At 40.8% G+C, this 18,651-nt stretch overlaps 1 protein-coding gene across 11 annotated transcripts in view; it reads right to left on the bottom strand.

Moving 5' to 3' along the window:
• Positions 1-2,767: 2,767 nt before the first annotated feature.
• Positions 2,768-18,651, bottom strand: part of tcea3 (transcription elongation factor A (SII), 3) — a 38,576-nt gene continuing 22,692 nt past the window's right edge. For 3 of the 11 annotated variants that reach the window (XM_041902236.2, XM_041902238.2, XM_041902242.2), the window contains 15 exons: positions 15,559-15,651; positions 15,175-15,264; positions 14,091-14,231; positions 13,819-13,887; positions 11,991-12,047; positions 11,542-11,652; positions 9,353-9,421; positions 6,855-6,917; positions 6,617-6,691; positions 6,345-6,505; positions 6,060-6,116; positions 5,706-5,860; positions 5,246-5,392; positions 3,340-3,411; positions 2,768-3,203 (listed from right to left, as the gene is read on the bottom strand). In XM_041902236.2, coding sequence (XP_041758170.1) covers positions 3,195-3,203; positions 3,340-3,411; positions 5,246-5,392; positions 5,706-5,860; positions 6,060-6,116; positions 6,345-6,505; positions 6,617-6,691; positions 6,855-6,917; positions 9,353-9,421; positions 11,542-11,652; positions 11,991-12,047; positions 13,819-13,887; positions 14,091-14,231; positions 15,175-15,264; positions 15,559-15,651 — 1,369 coding nt within the window. In that variant the 3' untranslated portion in view covers positions 2,768-3,194. The remainder of the gene's footprint in view (positions 3,204-3,339; positions 3,412-5,245; positions 5,393-5,705; positions 5,861-6,059; positions 6,117-6,344; positions 6,506-6,616; positions 6,692-6,854; positions 6,918-9,352; positions 9,422-11,541; positions 11,653-11,990; positions 12,048-13,818; positions 13,888-14,090; positions 14,232-15,174; positions 15,265-15,558; positions 15,652-18,651) is intronic. The other 8 variants (XM_041902237.2, XM_041902239.2, XM_041902243.2 and 5 more) reach the window with 8 other exon arrangements.

Genomic DNA, 18,651 nt, shown 5'->3' with positions numbered 1-18,651 from the left:
AATGGCCGGCAGGGATGTAGCTCAGTTGGTAGAGCATGGCGTTTGCAACGCCAGGGTTCTGGGTTCGATTCCCACGGGGGGACAGTATGAAAAAAATAAAAAAATAAAAAATAATGTATATACTCACTAACTGTAAGTCGCTCTGGATAAGAGCGTCTGCTAAATGACTAAAAATGTTGTAGAAAAAAGCTGTGAACAACATGATTTCTTATATTTGGTCTGTTGATATTTGATGTCTGTCTCCTAATCCTGTCATGTCCTGTCAGGCTACCTTCCAATATCCTACTTAGAATGCATGCCCAACTACATGACTTCATTCTAAGTACTGTAAATATTGAAACAGAGTCTCAGTGAATTTGTAACTATTGTTTTTCTTATCAATGCAAGAGACAATACAAATGATTTAAAAAGCCTTATTCTCAGCTGGGTGCGCAATATCAAGTGCGCCTATAGGTTTTTAGTGTGGTCTCAATCAAAATGATCCATAGCCTATAGGCTACGAAGTGCATGCTCGGAGAAGCACAGAGCAAAGTTATATTTCTAAGATATTTGCTGGGATGGTGTAATACAACTAGGCTGCATTACACACTGCTATGGATATTCCAACCCTGAGCCCCAGTCTGCTCTGCTTTTGCTGATCAAAAACGTTTTTGTATGCTGCCTAACCAAACCAATGGCTGTGCTGTGTAGGCCTACGGTGGCAGTTCAGGAGGCGAGTCAAAGGTTCTTCTGAAAAAAATATTTTTTTATTAGGCCAAGTCCAAGAAATGCACACGGACTAGCCTATAGCCTGTTCAGCTTGAGAAGGAGAGAGTCAAGATGAGAAGGAAGACCAGAGGTCAAATTTGCCAGCTTGCTACTACTATAATTGATTTGATTAAAAACAATATGTTTCTTGCCCATTATGTATTTATCAGTTATTAACCTCACAATAAGCTAGATTCGAGTAACTTACATTGAGTTGCTGAAGTGGACAGCTCATGGTGCTGAAAGTAGGCAAATTCGAGTAGGCATAATTAATTTCAACCGTCTTCATTTTAATTAGACTTTACTAACAACAAAAGGGCTTTGTGTTGGAGCCTCCATCTTCCTATTTAAGAAATAAGGCCTACTTGTTTGACAGATGAAATTAGGCTATAGACTGCTATATCCATAGATTTGTCAGTCAATTCCTCCAGCCACCATGCACTCATTAAATAGCCTACCTCAGTGTCAGTGAAGGGCTGTTAAGTTAAAAGACTCGAATTGAGGGGGTATGACAGGGTATGCCATAGGCCTTTTATTAAAGTAAATGGCAAAAAGCAGAGGCCTACCCCTTGTGATCTTAAGATATTGAAGAAAATAAAACGGATCCAATTATATAAAGTGATCTATAACATCGATTTGGTCCGCGATGCTTTATGTAAGCTGTAAAATACCTGGGAAAGAAGTGACTCCAAATGCATATGGGGATATCATTGTTTCGTTTATTTAACATTCAGAGGCTGAGCTATAACCGTCTATAGCCTAGGAGACAACATTTACTTTGCTTGGGAAGTAATCTAATTCTGTTACTATCAATTGATTAAGCTATTCCCTTTCTGTACAATAGAATATGTTTAAACCCAGGCAGCTTTTGGGCAAACACTTGTGACCTTCTCTCGTTGGGTTAGGCCAAGGAAGAAGAGTAGCCAGCAGTTAAAACTTACATTTTTCTGCGTCGGTAGGCCTACTCTGTCTGGGGTGGAAAGGTAGGCCTAACTTTTGAAAGTACCATGCTCAGATTCCTAATGACTTCTCAGATTTAATTATTAACAGAGAGAGTTTCGTTGCAAACAAGACACACTGATTTGGCATTGGATAAATATGATAAGATGAACACAGGCCTATCTCTCTGTCCATTCTTAGCCTGTCATTTCGGTAATTTGTGTGGTATTAAAAAATATTCTGCTGATGTGTAAAATGACTTAGAATTGCTTTAAATCTTTATAAAATGCAATTTATGCTCGGACCTGCAAATACGATGATAGATTCATGCAATGTTTTTACTATAAAGGAGATCTTTCCACCGCTCCTCTTGTCCATGGTGGTCTGCAAACCCACAACCTTCTCGCCCGCAGCCCTGTGCACTATCAAAATTCCTGCGTATCTAAGGCTCTGGTGTGTCCAAGAAGTGAGGGTAAACGGTAGACATATTCTCTGCAATCCACTTGATGTTTTAATTATTATTTTGGGTATAGGGGAGGGTCACTTGTTTTTTATCAAGCGTTAGGTAAAATATATTTTGCTGAAGGGCCATCCATTTTCATTTCAGAGAGGTCTGATTTTCTCCATGTAACCCTCATTATAAATAACATTCACTCCCTAAATGATAGGTCATTTGCAAGTGGGTGCTCTTACAGGATAAATTACTCTTCCCCGCCATCTTGTGGCTACTCTTATTGGTAGAGTATTTTGACTTTCTATTTCACAATGACATAATTTTTCATAAATTAGTATAATTTTTATACTGTTTACTCATTCTATTATGATGCAAAGCAATATGTAGGCGAATATGTTACTACTATTCTATATATTGTACAGTACATTTGAAAAGAATCAACTCCACTTATTCATAAATATTTCTGGACATTTTTAGCTGCTCTTTTGAAATGTCACAGAGCGAAACCCACAAATGACATAAATCCAGTTTTTTGGTCTTTACCTTATCTAGACAAAATAATCATATTATTCCCTGAAGCCCAAACTGAAGCCCAAACGGTGACAATAAAACCTCAGAAGTTGCGGCTTGAGATTTTAACAAGAAAGATGTTTTAATTGAAATGGGTTGCATGATAAACTTTCATACTGTATTTCTGATTTGTTCTGTGGTCTTTGCGGATTTAAATAGAATATACAAAAAAATTAAGAGATGCATAAAACAATTTTGTTGTCTGTGAAATTCATAAAAGCCTCAGCACCATTTGAATTACCTGTGTCAAACCAGGACAGATAAAATGACACTGCCATCCATCTGGAGACTGTCTCAACCCCCGTTAAAAGCACATGGGCATGCACATCTTAAAAAGAAAATTATTAATCGTAAGTATTAATTTTTAGTTTTTGTAAAATGACTCATCGCTAAACGTTATAACCCCCTTCCCCCTCATAGAAAAAAAACGGAGTCGTCAGTTGTTCAATGTGGTCTGCAACATCGTCATTGGAGCTGGGCCACATCAGCAGAACTGGAATTGAAAACAAACTAATATTAGTAAATGGATAGATTATTTATGTCGGTGGACCATTGTTATGCTGGGCTTGTGTTATGTATTTGAATGGGCTTTATCTGAACTGGTGAGTCTGGTGAGGGAAATGTCTCACCTTCCAGCGGTTCCCACACTCGTTACACAGAACAAAAGTGGTCATAGGCTCGTCAGCGCTGCGGGTCTGCATCTACACACACACACACACACACACACACACACACACACACACACACACACGGTTAATGACCTTAAACATCCCAAGAAATACAATATGTAGTGTATGTAGTGTATGTAGTGTATGTAGTGTATGTAGTGTATATGTACAGTGGGGAAAAAAAGTATTTAGTCAGCCACCAATTGTGCAAATTCTCCCACTTAAAAAGATGAGAGAGGCCTGTAATTTTCATCATAGGTACACGTCAACTATGACAGACAATTTGAGGAAAAAAAATCCAGAAAATCACATTGTAGGATTTTTAATGAATTTATTTGCAAATTATGGTGGAAAATAAGTATTCGGTCACCTACAAACAAGCAAGATTTCTGGCTCTCACAGACCTGTAACTTCTTCTTTAAGAGGCTCCTCTGTCCTCCACTCGTTACCTGTATTAATGGCACCTGTTTGAACTTGTTATCAGTATAAAAGACACCTGTCCACAACCTCAAACAGTCACACTCCAAACTCTACTATGGCCAAGACCAAAGAGCTGTCAAAGGACACCAGAAACACAATTGTAGACCTGCACCAGGCTGGGAAGACTGAATCTGCAATAGGTAAGCAGCTTGGTTTGAAGAAATCAACTGTGGGAGCAATTATTAGGAAATGGAAGACATACAAGACCACTGATAATCTCCCTCGATCTGGGGCTCCACGCAAGATCTCACCCTGTGGGGTCAAAATGATCACAAGAACGGTGAGCAAAAATCCCAGAACCACACGGGGGGACCTAGTGAATGACCTGCAGAGAGCTGGGACCAAAGTAACAAAGCCTACCATCAGTAACACACTACGCCGCCAGGGACTCAAATCCTGCAGTGCAAGACGTGTCCCCCTGCTTAAGCCAGTACATGTCCAGGCCCGTCTGAAGTTTGCTAGAGTGCATTTGGATGATCCAGAAGAGGATTGGGAGAATGTCATATGGTCAGATGAAACCAAAATAGAACTTTTTGGTAAAAACTCAACTTGTCGTGTTTGGAGGACAAAGAATGCTGAGTTGCATCCAAAGAACACCATACCTACTGTGAAGCATGGGGGTGGAAACATCATGCTTTGGGGCTGTTTTTCTGCAAAGGGACCAGGACGACTGATCCGTGTAAAGGAAAGAATGAATGGGGCCATGTATCGTGAGATTTTGAGTGAAAACCTCCTTCCATCAGCAAAGGCATTGAAGATGAAACGTGGCTGGGTCTTTCAGCATGACAATGATCCCAAACACACCGCCTGGGCAACGAAGAAGTGGCTTCGTAAGAAGCATTTCAAGGTCCTGGAGTGGCCTAGCCAGTCTCCAGATCTCAACCCCATAGAAAATCTTTGGAGGGAGTTGAAAGTCCGTATTGCCCAGCGACAGCCCCAAAACATCACTGCTCTAGAGGAGATCTGCATGGAGGAATGGGCCAAAATACCAGCAACAGTGTGTGAAAACCTTGTGAAGACTTACAGAAAATGTTTGACATGTGTCATTGCCAACAAAGGGTATATAACAAAGTATTGAGAAACTTTTGTTATTGACCAAATACTTATTTTCCACCATAATTTGCAAATAAATTCATTAAAAATCCTACAATGGGATTTTCTGGATTTTTTTCCCTCATTTTGTCTGTCATAGTTGACGTGTACCTATGATGAAAATTACAGGTCTCTCTCATCTTTTTAAGTGGGAGAACTTGCACAAGTGGTGGCTGACTAAATACTTTTTTTCCCCACTGTATGTTTTCAGTGCAGTGAGCCGTGTGTATCTGTTTAAGTAAAATACAGTATATACCTGGTAATAAGCAGAATATGGTGGGTATGGTGTGTTTACCTGGTTGTAGGTGCAGTTCTTTTTGCCGCACTTGCCGCACTGAAACAGGTCAGAAATGGTACCGCTGGTTTTGGACAGCTGGTGTTCCCTAATGGCCTCCTTAGTCAGATTGTTCCTCAGCTGCTTCAGCTCATCACTAGCCATCTCCTAGATAGATAAGATAGATAAGATAGATTAGATAGATAAGATAGATAAGATAGATAAGATAGTCAAGAAAGTCAAGCACCGACCAAAACATTGAGTAGAGTAGACACATTTCCCTCAGAGATTTGACATTCGGTTAGATCTTGAATCAGAGATCAAAGGATTAAATCTCTGAGGGAAATGTGTCTACTCTACTCAATGTTTTGGTCGGTGCTTGACTTTCTTGACTCTCTCTCTCTCTCTCTGATACAACATCTTAGGAATATGTTAGCGGCAGGGGTGGGTCATGGGTTGATGTGACAGAAGTTTACAGTACCTCAGCAGACATGATGGCGAAGCGTCTCAGCTCGATGCCTCCAGCCAGGACGTTCCTCCGCAGCCCAGGGTTTTTGGGGTCCTTCAGGTTGCTGATGCGGCTCCGCACCCTGTTTTTATACTTCATATCTGTGGCTCCCATCTCCTTGTAAATATGTGCAGCGGAGGATTGTTAAGGAAGCTTTCATCACTGCCTGACTGAAATATCTAACGGTGACAATCAAAGATCAAACAAATATAACGTGTTATATTCAAAGCCAAAGAGAGCAAATGGCAGCTCTGCAAACACACTGCAAACTGAAACCAACCCAATTGGTAAAATACTTCAGAACCACATGCAGAGTTAAAAGGATATGATCTTCAATCTCTGCTGCCATGGAATCACAGTTTGTCCCAAATTCCTTGAAGTTGTCTGAAGAGATAAAACTGAGTGTATTACGTTTCTTCCTTTTCATCTACAAAATCTATCATTCTGTGTGTAATGTAACCATTAGTCATTTCCATACTGTACTGTATGTGTGAATGAATGTGCATTGAATGAGTCACTTTATGTGTAGATTGATCTCTTGTTACTTGCATCTCTGTGAGTGTCTGTACTTGTATTCTGATCCATTCAGTTAGTGTCTGGTCTTTTCCCCACCATCTGTGCGTAGAGCAGCAGCCAGCATCTCGATGCACTTGTCCCTGATGGTTTCTCCAGTGGCCAGGTAAGGGGACAGGGGAACCGCCGCTGTGCTGAAGGAGGGGGACATGGGACTGGTGGGGGTGGTTGGGATCTTTGGCATCTCTGGTTTCCCTCTCCTGGTCATCGTACACAAACCAGACAGCATATACATCAATCAAGAGTTTAAAATCTGATCCATATTGATTTCAGTAGTACGGTAGATCGTATTTTCCAGCTAAAAAGGGTACCGTTCAATACTGTCCGTTGAGGACTTTCTCTGCAGAGGGCCAGGGTGAGAGGACTTGGAGCCATGAGATTCTTTCCTGAAACAAACACAGAGACAGAAAAAGCTATGGAGTGAACTAACATCCTTATCTTAATGCGCCCCATTATGCAAAGTAAATAAAAAAGGCCTTAATGACGCAGTAAAATAAATAAGAAAAGGAAATTAGCTTTTATGTCTGCATAAGAAAGGAGCCCTCTTACATCTCGCTAGAGAACTTCTTAGCTGAGGGTGAGCTGCCAGTCTTGGAATCCATAGAGTCCCTCCTAAAGAGAGGTAGTAAATGATGAACGATTTGAAAGAGAGAAAAGGGGGTTACTACCAACTGAGCACAAGCTGATTGAATCAATGTCATTTCAACAAATAAAATCAAAAATCCAAATTTGTACTAAAATGCAATGACATGGCTCGCTTGCAGTGGTGTAAAGTACTTAAAGGAAAACTCCACCCCAAAATGTGTCTTTTGGTATTCGTTTCATTAGCCCATTGTTGATATAGTCCCAAAATATTTTGTATGTCAGCAATCAAGTTTAACTGAAAAAAATAAATAATCTGGCCCGTATGATGCATTTTGCATCATATAATGCTGCGTTTTGCTTCATATGATGCTGCGTTTTGCTTCATATAATGCTGCGTTTTGCTTCATATGATGCTAAATCCATCATACGGGCCAGATTTCTGTATTTTCTGCATTTTGAACGATCGTTTTTGGGTGGTTATCCTTTAAGTAAAAATACAAAAGTAGTTTTTTGGGGGTATCTATACTTTACTATTGATACACTGAACAAAAATCTAAAACGCAACATGCAACAATTTAAAAGATTTTACTGAGTTACAGTTCATATAAGGAAATCTGTCAATTGAAATAAATAAATTAGGCCCTAATCTATGGATTTCACATGACTGGGAATATAGATATGCATCTGTTGGTCACAGATAACTTTTGAAAAATGTGGGGAGTGGATTAGAAAACCTGGTGTATCTGGTGTGACAATCATTTGCTTCATGCAGCGGGACACATCTCCTTCACATAGAGTTGATTATGGCCTGTGGAATGTTGTCCCACTCCTCTTCAATGAATGTGCGAAGTTGCTGGATATTGGCGGGAAATGGAACACGCTGTCGTACACGTTGATCCAGAGCATCCCAAACATGCTCAATGGGTGACATGTCTGGTGAGTATGCAGGCCATGGAAGAACTGGGACATTTTCAGCTTCCAGGAATTGTGTACAGATCCTTGCGACATGGGGCCGTGCATTATCATGCTGAAACATGAGGTGATGGCTGCAGATGAATGGCATGACAATGGGCCTCAGGACCTCGTCACGGTATCTCTGTGCATTCAAATTGCCATCGATAAAATGCAATTGTGTTTGTTGTCCGTAGCTTATGCCTGCCCATACCATAACCCCACCGCCACCATGGGGCACTCTGTTGACAACGTTGACATCAGCAAACCGCTCGCCCACATAATGCCATACTGCCCGGTACATTTGAAACCGGGTTTCAGCCGTGAAGAGCACACTTCTCCAGCATGCCAGTGACCATCGAAGGTGAGCATTTGCCACTGACGTCGGTTACGATGCCGAACTGCAGTCAAGTGAAGACCCTGGTGAGGACGACGAGCATGCAGATGAGCTTCCCTGAGACGGTTTCTGACAGTTTGTGCAGTAATTATTCGGTTGTGCAAACCCACAGTTTCCTCAGCTGTCCGGGTGGCTGGTATCAGACGATCCCGCAGGTGAAGAAGCCAGGTGTGGAGGTCCTGGGCTCGTGTGGTACACTTGGTCTGCGGTTGTGAGGACAGTTGGATGTACTGCCAAATTCGTACAAATGACATTGGAGGTGGCTTATGGTAGAGAAATGAACATTCAATTATCTGGCAACAGCTCTGGTGGACATTCCTGCAGTTAGCATGCCAATTGCACACTCTCTCAAAACTTCAGACATCTGTGGCATTGTGTTGTGTGACAAAACTGTACATTTTAGACTGGCCTTTTATTGTCCCCAGCACAAGATGCACCTGTGTAATGATCATGCTGTTTAATCAGCTTCTTGATATGCCACATGTCAGCTGGATGGATTATGTTGGCAAAGGAAAAATGCTCACTAACATTTTGTGCACAAAATGTGAGGGAAATAAGCTTTTTATGCGTATGGAAAACTTCAGCTCATGAAACATGGGACCAACACTTTACATGTTGCGTTTATATTTTTGTTCAGTATATTTTTGGCAACTTTTAATCCATTACATCCCTAAAGAAAATGTGATTTTAACTCCCATACATTTTCCCTGGTACCAAAAAGTACTTGTTACATTTCGAATGCTCAGACAGGACAGAATTATGGTCCAATTCACGCACTTATAATGAATTGTCATCCTTACTGCCTCTGATCTGGCAGACTCACTAAACAGTGTGCCCCCGTCTGTCCGTAAAAGAAATATCTACTAGCATTTACTTTGACTTTTACTCAAGTATGACAATTGAGTACTTTTTCCACCACTTCTCGCTTGTTTTGTTGATTTCATATTGATGTCACATTATTTGGCAATTCAATCAAATATCAAATTAAAACTAGACGCCAAACGGATGTACTTCGCCCACTGGGTAGCTCATGGCAACTTATTAAGGCATTTAGCAGTAATGACTAGAGAAGTGTCAGTCATAGTAATGAATCTGAATGAGAGCCAGCACCTACCTGTCTGATTTGGAGTCAGTCGAATGACGTTTCACAGAATGGCTGGGCTTGGAGTCAGTGGAGTCCTTTCTACAACAACGAGAGAGAGAAAAACCTGTCACCTTGTGCCACTGCGGTCTGTTCATCTGAGTGAGTGTGAGATATTGAGAGTGAAGAGGTAAAGCTTTTAAATGATATTTTACTTTCATTTGACCATTTTACTACTACTCCCAACTGATCAGCAACAGCAGTGGTAACTCCCGGGTGCTGTTCTCTACTGTGAGCAAGCTCCTTCAACCTGTGAACAATTCTGCTACCTCAGCCTCCCCAGAACGGTCCAATCAATACATTTGTTTCTTCCAAAGCAAAATTGAAAACATCAATAACACCATCCTGTCCTCTCCAGCCCCTGTAGTTGATCTACACAGTCCTACGCTCCCTGAGTCAAGGTTCTCCACCTTCACCACAGTCACTGCAGCTGATGTAACCAAGCTGGTTAGAACAATGAGGCCCACCACTTGCTCACTTGACCCTATCCCCACATCCCTTGTCAAGGTCTGGTTACCTGCTCTGGAGCCTTTTTTCACAGATATCATCAACAAGTCCCTCACCACTGGATGTGTCCCTCCACAGCTCAAACTGTCCACAGTCACACCAGTACTTAAAAAGCCTGGATCTGACCCTGACAACCTCCAGAACTACAGGCCTATCTCCAATCTGCACTTCCCGAGTAAGCTCGTCTAGCCAACTCCAACAACATCTTGCCACTCACAACCTACTCGAGCCCTTCCAGTCTGGTTTCAGACACAGAGACTGCCTTGGTAAGGGTCACCAATGACCTCCTCATGAATGCGGACTCTGGGGCTGCCAGCATCCTCATACTGCTGGACCTCAGTGCAGCATTTGACATGGTCAGCCATGCCATTCTGATGGACCGCATGGAGAAGCTACTGGGTCTGTCAGACACTGTCCTGGACTGGTTCAGATCCTATCTCACTGATCCGCCAGGGGGTCCCTCAAGGCTCGGTCCTAGGGCAACTACTGTTTTGAATCTACATGATGCCACTGGGAAACATGGACTGGGCTTTAACTTTTATGCTGACGACACTCAGCTGTATATCTCCACAAACACTGCCAATGCCACTGCATTCCTGGTCAGTTGCCTGCAGGACATCAAAGTGTGGATGCAGCGGAGTTTCCTGCAGTTAAACTGCAAAAAGACAGAGGTCGTCCTGATTGGCACTCGCATCATCGACTAAATCAGCAGCTACAGCCTCAACATTGATGGTGTCAAGGTCCTCCCCTCCAGTGAAGTTCGCAATCTGGGTGTGATATTTGATAGTCAGCTCTCGTTTGAGGGCCACATCAAAAGTGTTACCAAAGTAAAAACAATTCCATCTACGGAACATTGCCAGGTTACGACCTATGCTATCACAGCCTGCAGCTGAGCAACTCATCCACACCTTTATCTTATCTTGTCTGGACTATTGTAATACCCTGTTTGTTGGCAAATCTGACAAGTGCCTAAGAAGGCTACAATACGTCCAGAACTGTGCTGCACGTGTCCTCACCCACACCTCCCCCCATGAGCACATCACTCAAGTGCTGTTCAACCTCCACTGGCTCCCCATATGCTCACGCATTGACTTTAAAAATCCTGGTTCACATCTACCAAGCTATCCACAACTCTGGACCCAAGTATCTGTCTGACCTCATCCTACCCTCCTGCCCCACTCACACCCTTCGCTCCTCCGGGTCCATCTCCCTTCAGCGGTCCCACAGCAGACTAAAAACTATGGGTGACAGGGCTTTCAGTTGTGTGGCTCCTCGGCTGTGGAACGCACTTCCAGTCACTGTCAGGGCTGCAGAGTCTCTGGCCTTGTTTAAGGCACAGCTAAATGACTGAGCTGTTCAGAAAAGCTTTCAATGACCTATGTTAATTCTGTTATCCTGTTCACCGGAACGGACGACACCTGTATATACCATTGAGTGTTGTCTGCTTACAATGTTCTGTGTTTTGGATTGCTTTTATTATTTATTTATTTTAAATTCAGTGCCTTGGGTGTGAGATTTTTTTTATTTAATTTAATTATTTTCCTTCAAAGTTCACTTCATTCAGGTTTAAAAGTGAGGTCATTAAGTGTTTTTAGAGTGAAGTTTAGTACATCCACAAATTATTGTGTACAGAATATGACCCTGCTTATTCAGACCTGTCTTTCTTGCCATCCAGATTTGGCCTTTTAGGAGGTTTTTGTTTGGAATCTGACGAGTCCAGACTCTGCCTTTTAGCAGGTTTTGGTTTGGAATCTGACAAATCCTTTCTGAAACAGGAAACATTTGTATGTAACATTTGCATGTAGTGCAGCCATGGCTGATTGGCAAAAAGCACACAGCATTCAGGGAGCAGGCATACTTCATCAAACAGCCTCACCAGCAGAGGGCAGACAAGATGACAAGATGGCGATGCACTGATAAATATGCACACATGCAGTATTTCCCTATGAAGACCTCTGCTCCAATGAAAAGGTTAACAAACAATTCTCTAATATCACCAAATATACAACCACAACTTATGTCAGTGGGATTCAACTTAAACAAGCACATAGGCCCACATGCAGTGTATAATTATGCATGCAACTGTGTACTATGGCTTGCCAACCTTTCTTTCTTGGCATCAACAGATGGTCTTTTGGGCACTTTGCTATCTGAGTCTTTTCTGCAAAAGGAGAGCGGTTAGCAGCGTTTAGCAACTGTTCTCATAATAATAATCTCATTTAACCAAATTACATCATCATCATCATCATCCGCATTTAGAGAATGTCATGATAAATACAGTGCCTTCGGAAAGTATTCAAACCCCTTGACTTTTTCCACATTTTGTTACGCTACCGCCTTATTCTAAAATGGATTAAATAAAATAAAAATCCTCAGCAATCTGCACACAATACCCATAATGACAAAGTGAAAACAGGTTTTTAGAAATGTTTGCACATTTATTACAAATAAAAAACAGAAATACCTTATTTGCATAAGTATTCAGACCCTTTGCTATGAGACTCGAAATTGAGCCCAGGTGCATCCTGTTATCATTGATCATCCTTGAGATGTTTCTACAACTTGATTGGAGTCCACCTGTGGTAAATTCAATTGATTGGACATGATTTGGAAAGGCACACACCTGTCTATATAAGGTCCCACAGTTGACAGTATATGTCAGAGCAAAAATCAAGCCATGAAGTCGAAGGAATTGTCCATAGAGCTCCGAGACAAGATTGTGTCGAGACACAGATCTGGGGAAGGGTACCAAAACATTTCTGCAGCATTGAAGGTCCCCAAGAACACAGTAGCCTAAAAACATTCTTAAATGGAAGAAGTTTGGAACCACCTAGACTCTTGCTAGAGCTGGCCGCCCGGCCAAACTGAGCAATCGGGAGAGAAGGGCCTTGGTCAGGGAGGTGACCAAGAACAAGATGGTCACTCGGACAGAGCTCTAGAGTTCCTCTGTGGAGATGCGAGAACCTTCCAGAAGGACTCCCACTTGGAGTTTGCCAAAAGGCACCTATAGATTTTCAGACCATGAGAAACAAGATTCTCTGGTATGATGAAACCAAGATTGAACTATTTGGCCTGAATGCCAAGTGTCACGCCTGGAGGAAACCTGGCACCATCCCTACGGTGAAGCATGGTGGAGGAAGCATCATGCTGTGGGGATGTTTTTCAGCGGCAGAGACTGGGAGACTAGTCAGGATCAAGGCAAAGATGAATGGAGCAAAGTACAGAGAGATCCTTGATGAAAACCTGCTCCAGAGCGCTCAGGACCTCAGACTGGGGAGAAGGTTCACCTTACAACAGGACAACGACCCTAAGCACACAGCCAAGACAACGCAGGAGTGGCTTCGGGACAAGTCTCTGAATGTCCTTGAGTGGTCCAGCCAGAGCCCAGACTTGAACCAGATCTAACATATCTGGAGAGACCTGAAAATAGCTGTTCAGCGACGCTCACGTTCCAACCTGACATAGTTTGAGAGGATCTGCAGAGAAGAATACAGGTGTGCCACGCTTGTAGCGTCATACCCAAGAAGACTCAAGGCTGTAATCACTGCCAAAGGTGCTTCAACAAAGTACTGAGTAAAGGGTCTGAATACTTATGTAAATCATTTATTTTATTTTCATATTTTTAGCAAATTAGCAAAAATGTAGGTAAAAACCCATTTTTGCTTTGTCATTATGGGGTATTATGTGTAGATTGATGAAGAAAAAAAAACTATTTAAATCAATTTTAAATTAGGCTGTAACCTAACAAAATGTGGAAAAAGTCAAGGGGTCTGAATACTTTCCGAAGGCACTGTATAACAGGAACTATTAACGGACTGTTGGATACTATATTTACTATATTTATCATTACATCAGGAACATGTACTGAAAAGGCTATACACAATTGAGCACACTCAACATGAATGAGGTAGTATGATTTACAGATCCCAGACCTGTCCTTTTTCACATGGTCAGATGATGTCACCTTCAGAGAAACGGGTTTGTAATCTGACGACTCTTTTCTGGGTAGCAAATGGCAAAGAAAGTGATGTTTGAAACTTCACAAAGAAAAGCAACAAAAATGCTTAGTATCGAAATGAATAGAATCCATTAAGCGTATCTGTCAATAGGAGCAGTTCAACAATGTCACAGAGAATAAACATTGCCGAGACTCAAAAGTAACCACACAACAAAAAAAAACATGCAACATCACAGCGACCCTGACCTCTCCTTTTTGACTTCCACTGACGGGCGCTTCACAGAAGGGGGAGGATGGAGATGGAGAGGAAGAGGAGCAAAAGGAGCATTGGGGTCCGGAGGCTCTTTTCTAACCACCTGAGCCACAGAAATCTGCAGAGGCTCTTTTCTAAATGTAAAATATTATTTTCAATCATCACTACTATCGATAGTATAGTAGCACACTCATGTTTCAAGTTTTATTAGTCGTATATAAGATATACACATGCACCATCCAACGAAATGCTTACTTGCAGGCAGTGGTGTAAAGTACTTAAGTAAAAATACTTTAAAGTACAACATAAGTAGTTTTTTGGGGGTATCTGTACTATTTATATTTTTGACAACTTTTACTTCACTACATTCCTAAAGAAAATGATGTACTTTTTACTCCATACATTTTCCCTGACACCCAAAAGTACTCGTTACATTTTGAATGCTTAGCAGGACAGGAAAATGGTCCAATTCACACACTTATCAAGAGAACATCCCTGGTCATCTCTACATCTCTACTGCCTCAGATCTGGCGGACTCACTAAACACAAACGCTTCATTTGTAAATTATGTCTGAGTGTTGGAGTGTGCCCCTGGGTATCAGTAAATATTTTTAAAAAACAAGAAAATGGTGCCGTCTGGTTTGCTTAATATAAGACAATTTGAAATAATGTATACTTTTACTTTTGATACTTAAGTATATTTTAGCAATTACATTTACCTTTGATACTTAAGTATATTTAAAACCAAATACTTTTACTCAAGTAGTATTTTACTGGGTGACTTTCACTTTTACTCAAGTAATTTTCTATTACGGTATCTTTACTTTTACTCAAGTATGACAATTGCGTACTTTTTCCATCACTGCTTGCAGGTTACTTCAACAATGCAACAACAATAAGAAATAACAAAAGATAAGAATACGAAGGAACATCAAGTAAATGGCTCAGTAGAATAGAATAGACATTTTAGCATAAGTATAATACAGGAAGCACAATTTATACTGTAGTCCAATATGTCTTGTGAAAAAATATATAGTTTATGAAAAAAAAAAAATGAAAAGAAAAGCTGACTCTGACCTCTCCTTCTTGACCTCTGCTGCAGTGGGCATAGAAGGATGAGGATGAAGAGGAGGAAGCGGGGCATTAGGGTCAGGAGGAGCTTTTTTCCTAAATGAAAAACCAACAGACTAAATAATCTATTGCAATTCTGAAAACTTTAGTCATTTTCTGTGTATCGCTGACAGTTTTCATCAAAAAAGGAGAAACATGCACATAGTTGCAATGTTTTTGACTTTGCTGTGCTGTATAAAGTATAACCTATGATAACAAAACAAATAGTAAAACAGTGATTTCAGGGCAGATTTCACTGTGTCAGATCATCACCTACCTCTGTTTTATCAAACACAAACTATGGACCATTATACACAACTCAGTCTATTCACAAACAGCATGCCCTCTGACCTCTCTTTCTTCACCTTCACTGAGGTGTGTCTGGACGGAGGGGTGGGACGAGGGTGAGGACGAGAAGGAGACAGAGTGTCTGAAGAATCTCTCCTGAATGGAAATCGAAATATTCCAAATGAAATCAGAGAAAAACCATGCTTTCCAGAACTAATACAACCAGCACAAATCGAAAGATTAACGAAAGCATGCATAATTGACCATGATCACACCGTGCACCATGCAGAAGTGGGTGCTGGGTAAGTCACTCTTCAAGTTACTACCCACTGGGCACAAACTGGTTGAATCAACGTAATTTGTCAACATATTCTGACATGGAATCAACCACAGATTATGTCATCATTGTAACGAATACTCAAGATAGACAAACCTTGTATAAAATGTGTTGAATTTGAAACTGTGAAACATCACTATATCCACTATGAGAAAATAAAACAATAGGCTGGCTACCACCTCCTAATGGAGAATTGATCTATCTACAGCTATTAAATTTGGTCTCCCATCCAGGGTTTTAACCAATCCCAGCCCTGCTTAGCTTTGATATTTGTCACTGACAACTACCAATATGCTATCGTGAAAATGGTTATTGAGAGAGCTCTTAATTACTACATACACTGAGTATACCAAACATTTGGTACACCCTCGTAATTTTGATTACATTTGGTACACCCCCCCTTATATAGTGTCAAAGGACACACACAGGTGTCTGTAATCATGGCCGGGTGTGGCCTGATATCATTGGTTAATTCACAGATAAACAGAACATACAAAAAACATGAATGGATAGCATACGATCATAAATACAATTTGGCTACATAGGCCTACAAACATTTACAATGAATAGCAAAATCACAATAATCACCAGAATGGCTTCAGATCAAAGTCTATGTTGAGACCGAAGGGAGCAAGGGTCTTTAAATTAAAGATCCAAGCAGCCTCTCGTTTTAACAATAAGTTGTCGGGGTCACCCCCTCTCCTAGGGAGTGGTTCGCTTCCAAATAAGTGAGCCGTGACTGGGTACGTCAAGTTTTTGCACCTAATGGTGCTACGATGCTCAGAGATTCGTACTTTTAATTCATGCTTTGTTTTACCCACATCATTTTTACCACAAGGACAAGTTATAAGATAAATAACTGCCTTAGTGGAGCACGTGATAACACCTTTTATTGGGATTTGTTTCCCTGTTTGGGGGTGTTTGAAGGATCTACATTTGTAAGTGCCATTGCATTGAGCGCAACCATTACACTTGTAGTTTCCATCCGGTTGAGGCGCAAATAGACGTGCAGGGATATTTTGGGGTGGTAAATCAGAGTTTACCAATTGATCTCTGAGATTTCTGCCCCGCGAGAATACGACCAAGCGAGGGTCCGAAAACATATTACCGATACTGTCATCGGATCTTAGAATGTGCCAATGTTTGTGAACGATTCCCTTAATTTGTTCAGAGCACTTTCAATAGCATGTAGTTAGAACACAAGAATGCTTCTTTTTGCGAGACTGTCCTTGAAAAAGATCACGTCTCGATTTGTTTTGAATATTCTCAATGGCAGTATTAATCTGACAATTTTTGTAACCCCCCTCCTTGAATTTTCTTTGCGTCTCAGCCATATTTCTGTCGAAATCTTGATAGTTTTTTGCAAATTCTTTTGATTCAACAGAATTGGCTGTAGGGAAAACAGTTTTTCAAGGGAAGCTATCAGCCCTCAACAAACTGTTACAATCCTGTAAAGATCAGTGTTTAGAACATTATCCTCACAAAAAAATCAGACGATCACGGAAACTAATTTGACGTGTGTCAGATTGCATAGTAAATCTCAGGTGCTCAGAACAAGAGTTAAGAAAAGCATGGAATGCCTGGAGCTGTTGAATCACCCCTCCATAGAACAAAAATATCATCAATGTACCGTTTCCAAATAATAATGTTAGGCAAGAAAACATTTTTGAGAGGATTGAAAATTGACTGTTTCTCCATGTAACCCACATACAAATTAGCAGTTAGGAGCCATAGGGGATCCCATAGCAGTACCCTTCATCTGAATAAAGAAATCATTTAGAAACATGAAATAGTTGTGTGTGAGTTGGCTGGATGTCCTTTGGGTGGTGGACCATTTTTGATACCCATGGGAAACTGTTGAGTGTGAAAAACCTAGCAGCGTTGCAGTTCTTGACACAAACCGGTGCACCTACTATCATACCCCGTTCAAAGGCACTTAAATATTTTGTCTTGCCCATTCACCCTCTGAATGGCACACATACAATCCATATCTCAGTTGTCTCAAGGCTTAAAAGTCCTTAACCTGTCTCCACCCCTTAATCTACACTGATTGAAGTGGATTTAACAAGTGACATCAATAAGGGATAATAGCTTTCACCTGGATTCACCCGGTCAGTCTATGTCATGGAAAGAGCAGGTGTTCCTAACGTTTTGTATACTCAGTGTATATTCACTGTTGCTATCAAAATCATTCCAAAAGGGTAGGTTTAACAGAGCAAATGAAATGTAACCATACTTTCTAAGTCATATATCATCAATAATATATTTAGGCCTGTATACCATTTGAAAAGTCATCAACATTGTTTCAATTAAACCCAGGGTTCAACTAAAATAGACAATACATATAGGCCTAGGGTTTCACGCTTTGGTTGACTTCTAATTTCATCTTCAAGTTAATCATTAATATGTTGGATTCACGTTTTTCCATCTCAACCAAAGATCCGATAAAAAAAAATAGGACTAAATCAAATAAAACTTTAAATGCACTTTAAATAAAGTTTGATTTGATTTAGTCATATTCTTTAACTTTGATTCATGGTTGAGATGGAGAAGTGAATCCGACATATCAATTATTCATTTGTAGACAAACTGGAATTAAAGCCAGACTAAGTCAGTGGCACAAAAGACATGTCCTTCAAATGTTGATATTTGGTTGAGTTGACAATCAAACACAATTCAATATCACTTTTGCAATACAGTAAATAGCATATTAACTTGTCGACAAGTTAAGAAATGATATGTTGGATTCACGTCTGCAACTAAACCAAAAATACAAGTTAAAGAATAGGATTAAGCCAGTGGCTCATATTAAACTATCC

This window comes from Coregonus clupeaformis, chromosome 17 (genome assembly GCF_020615455.1).
Source record: "Coregonus clupeaformis isolate EN_2021a chromosome 17, ASM2061545v1, whole genome shotgun sequence".
Taxonomy (NCBI): domain Eukaryota; kingdom Metazoa; phylum Chordata; class Actinopteri; order Salmoniformes; family Salmonidae; genus Coregonus; species Coregonus clupeaformis.
This window is presented reverse-complemented; position numbering and strand designations above follow the sequence as displayed.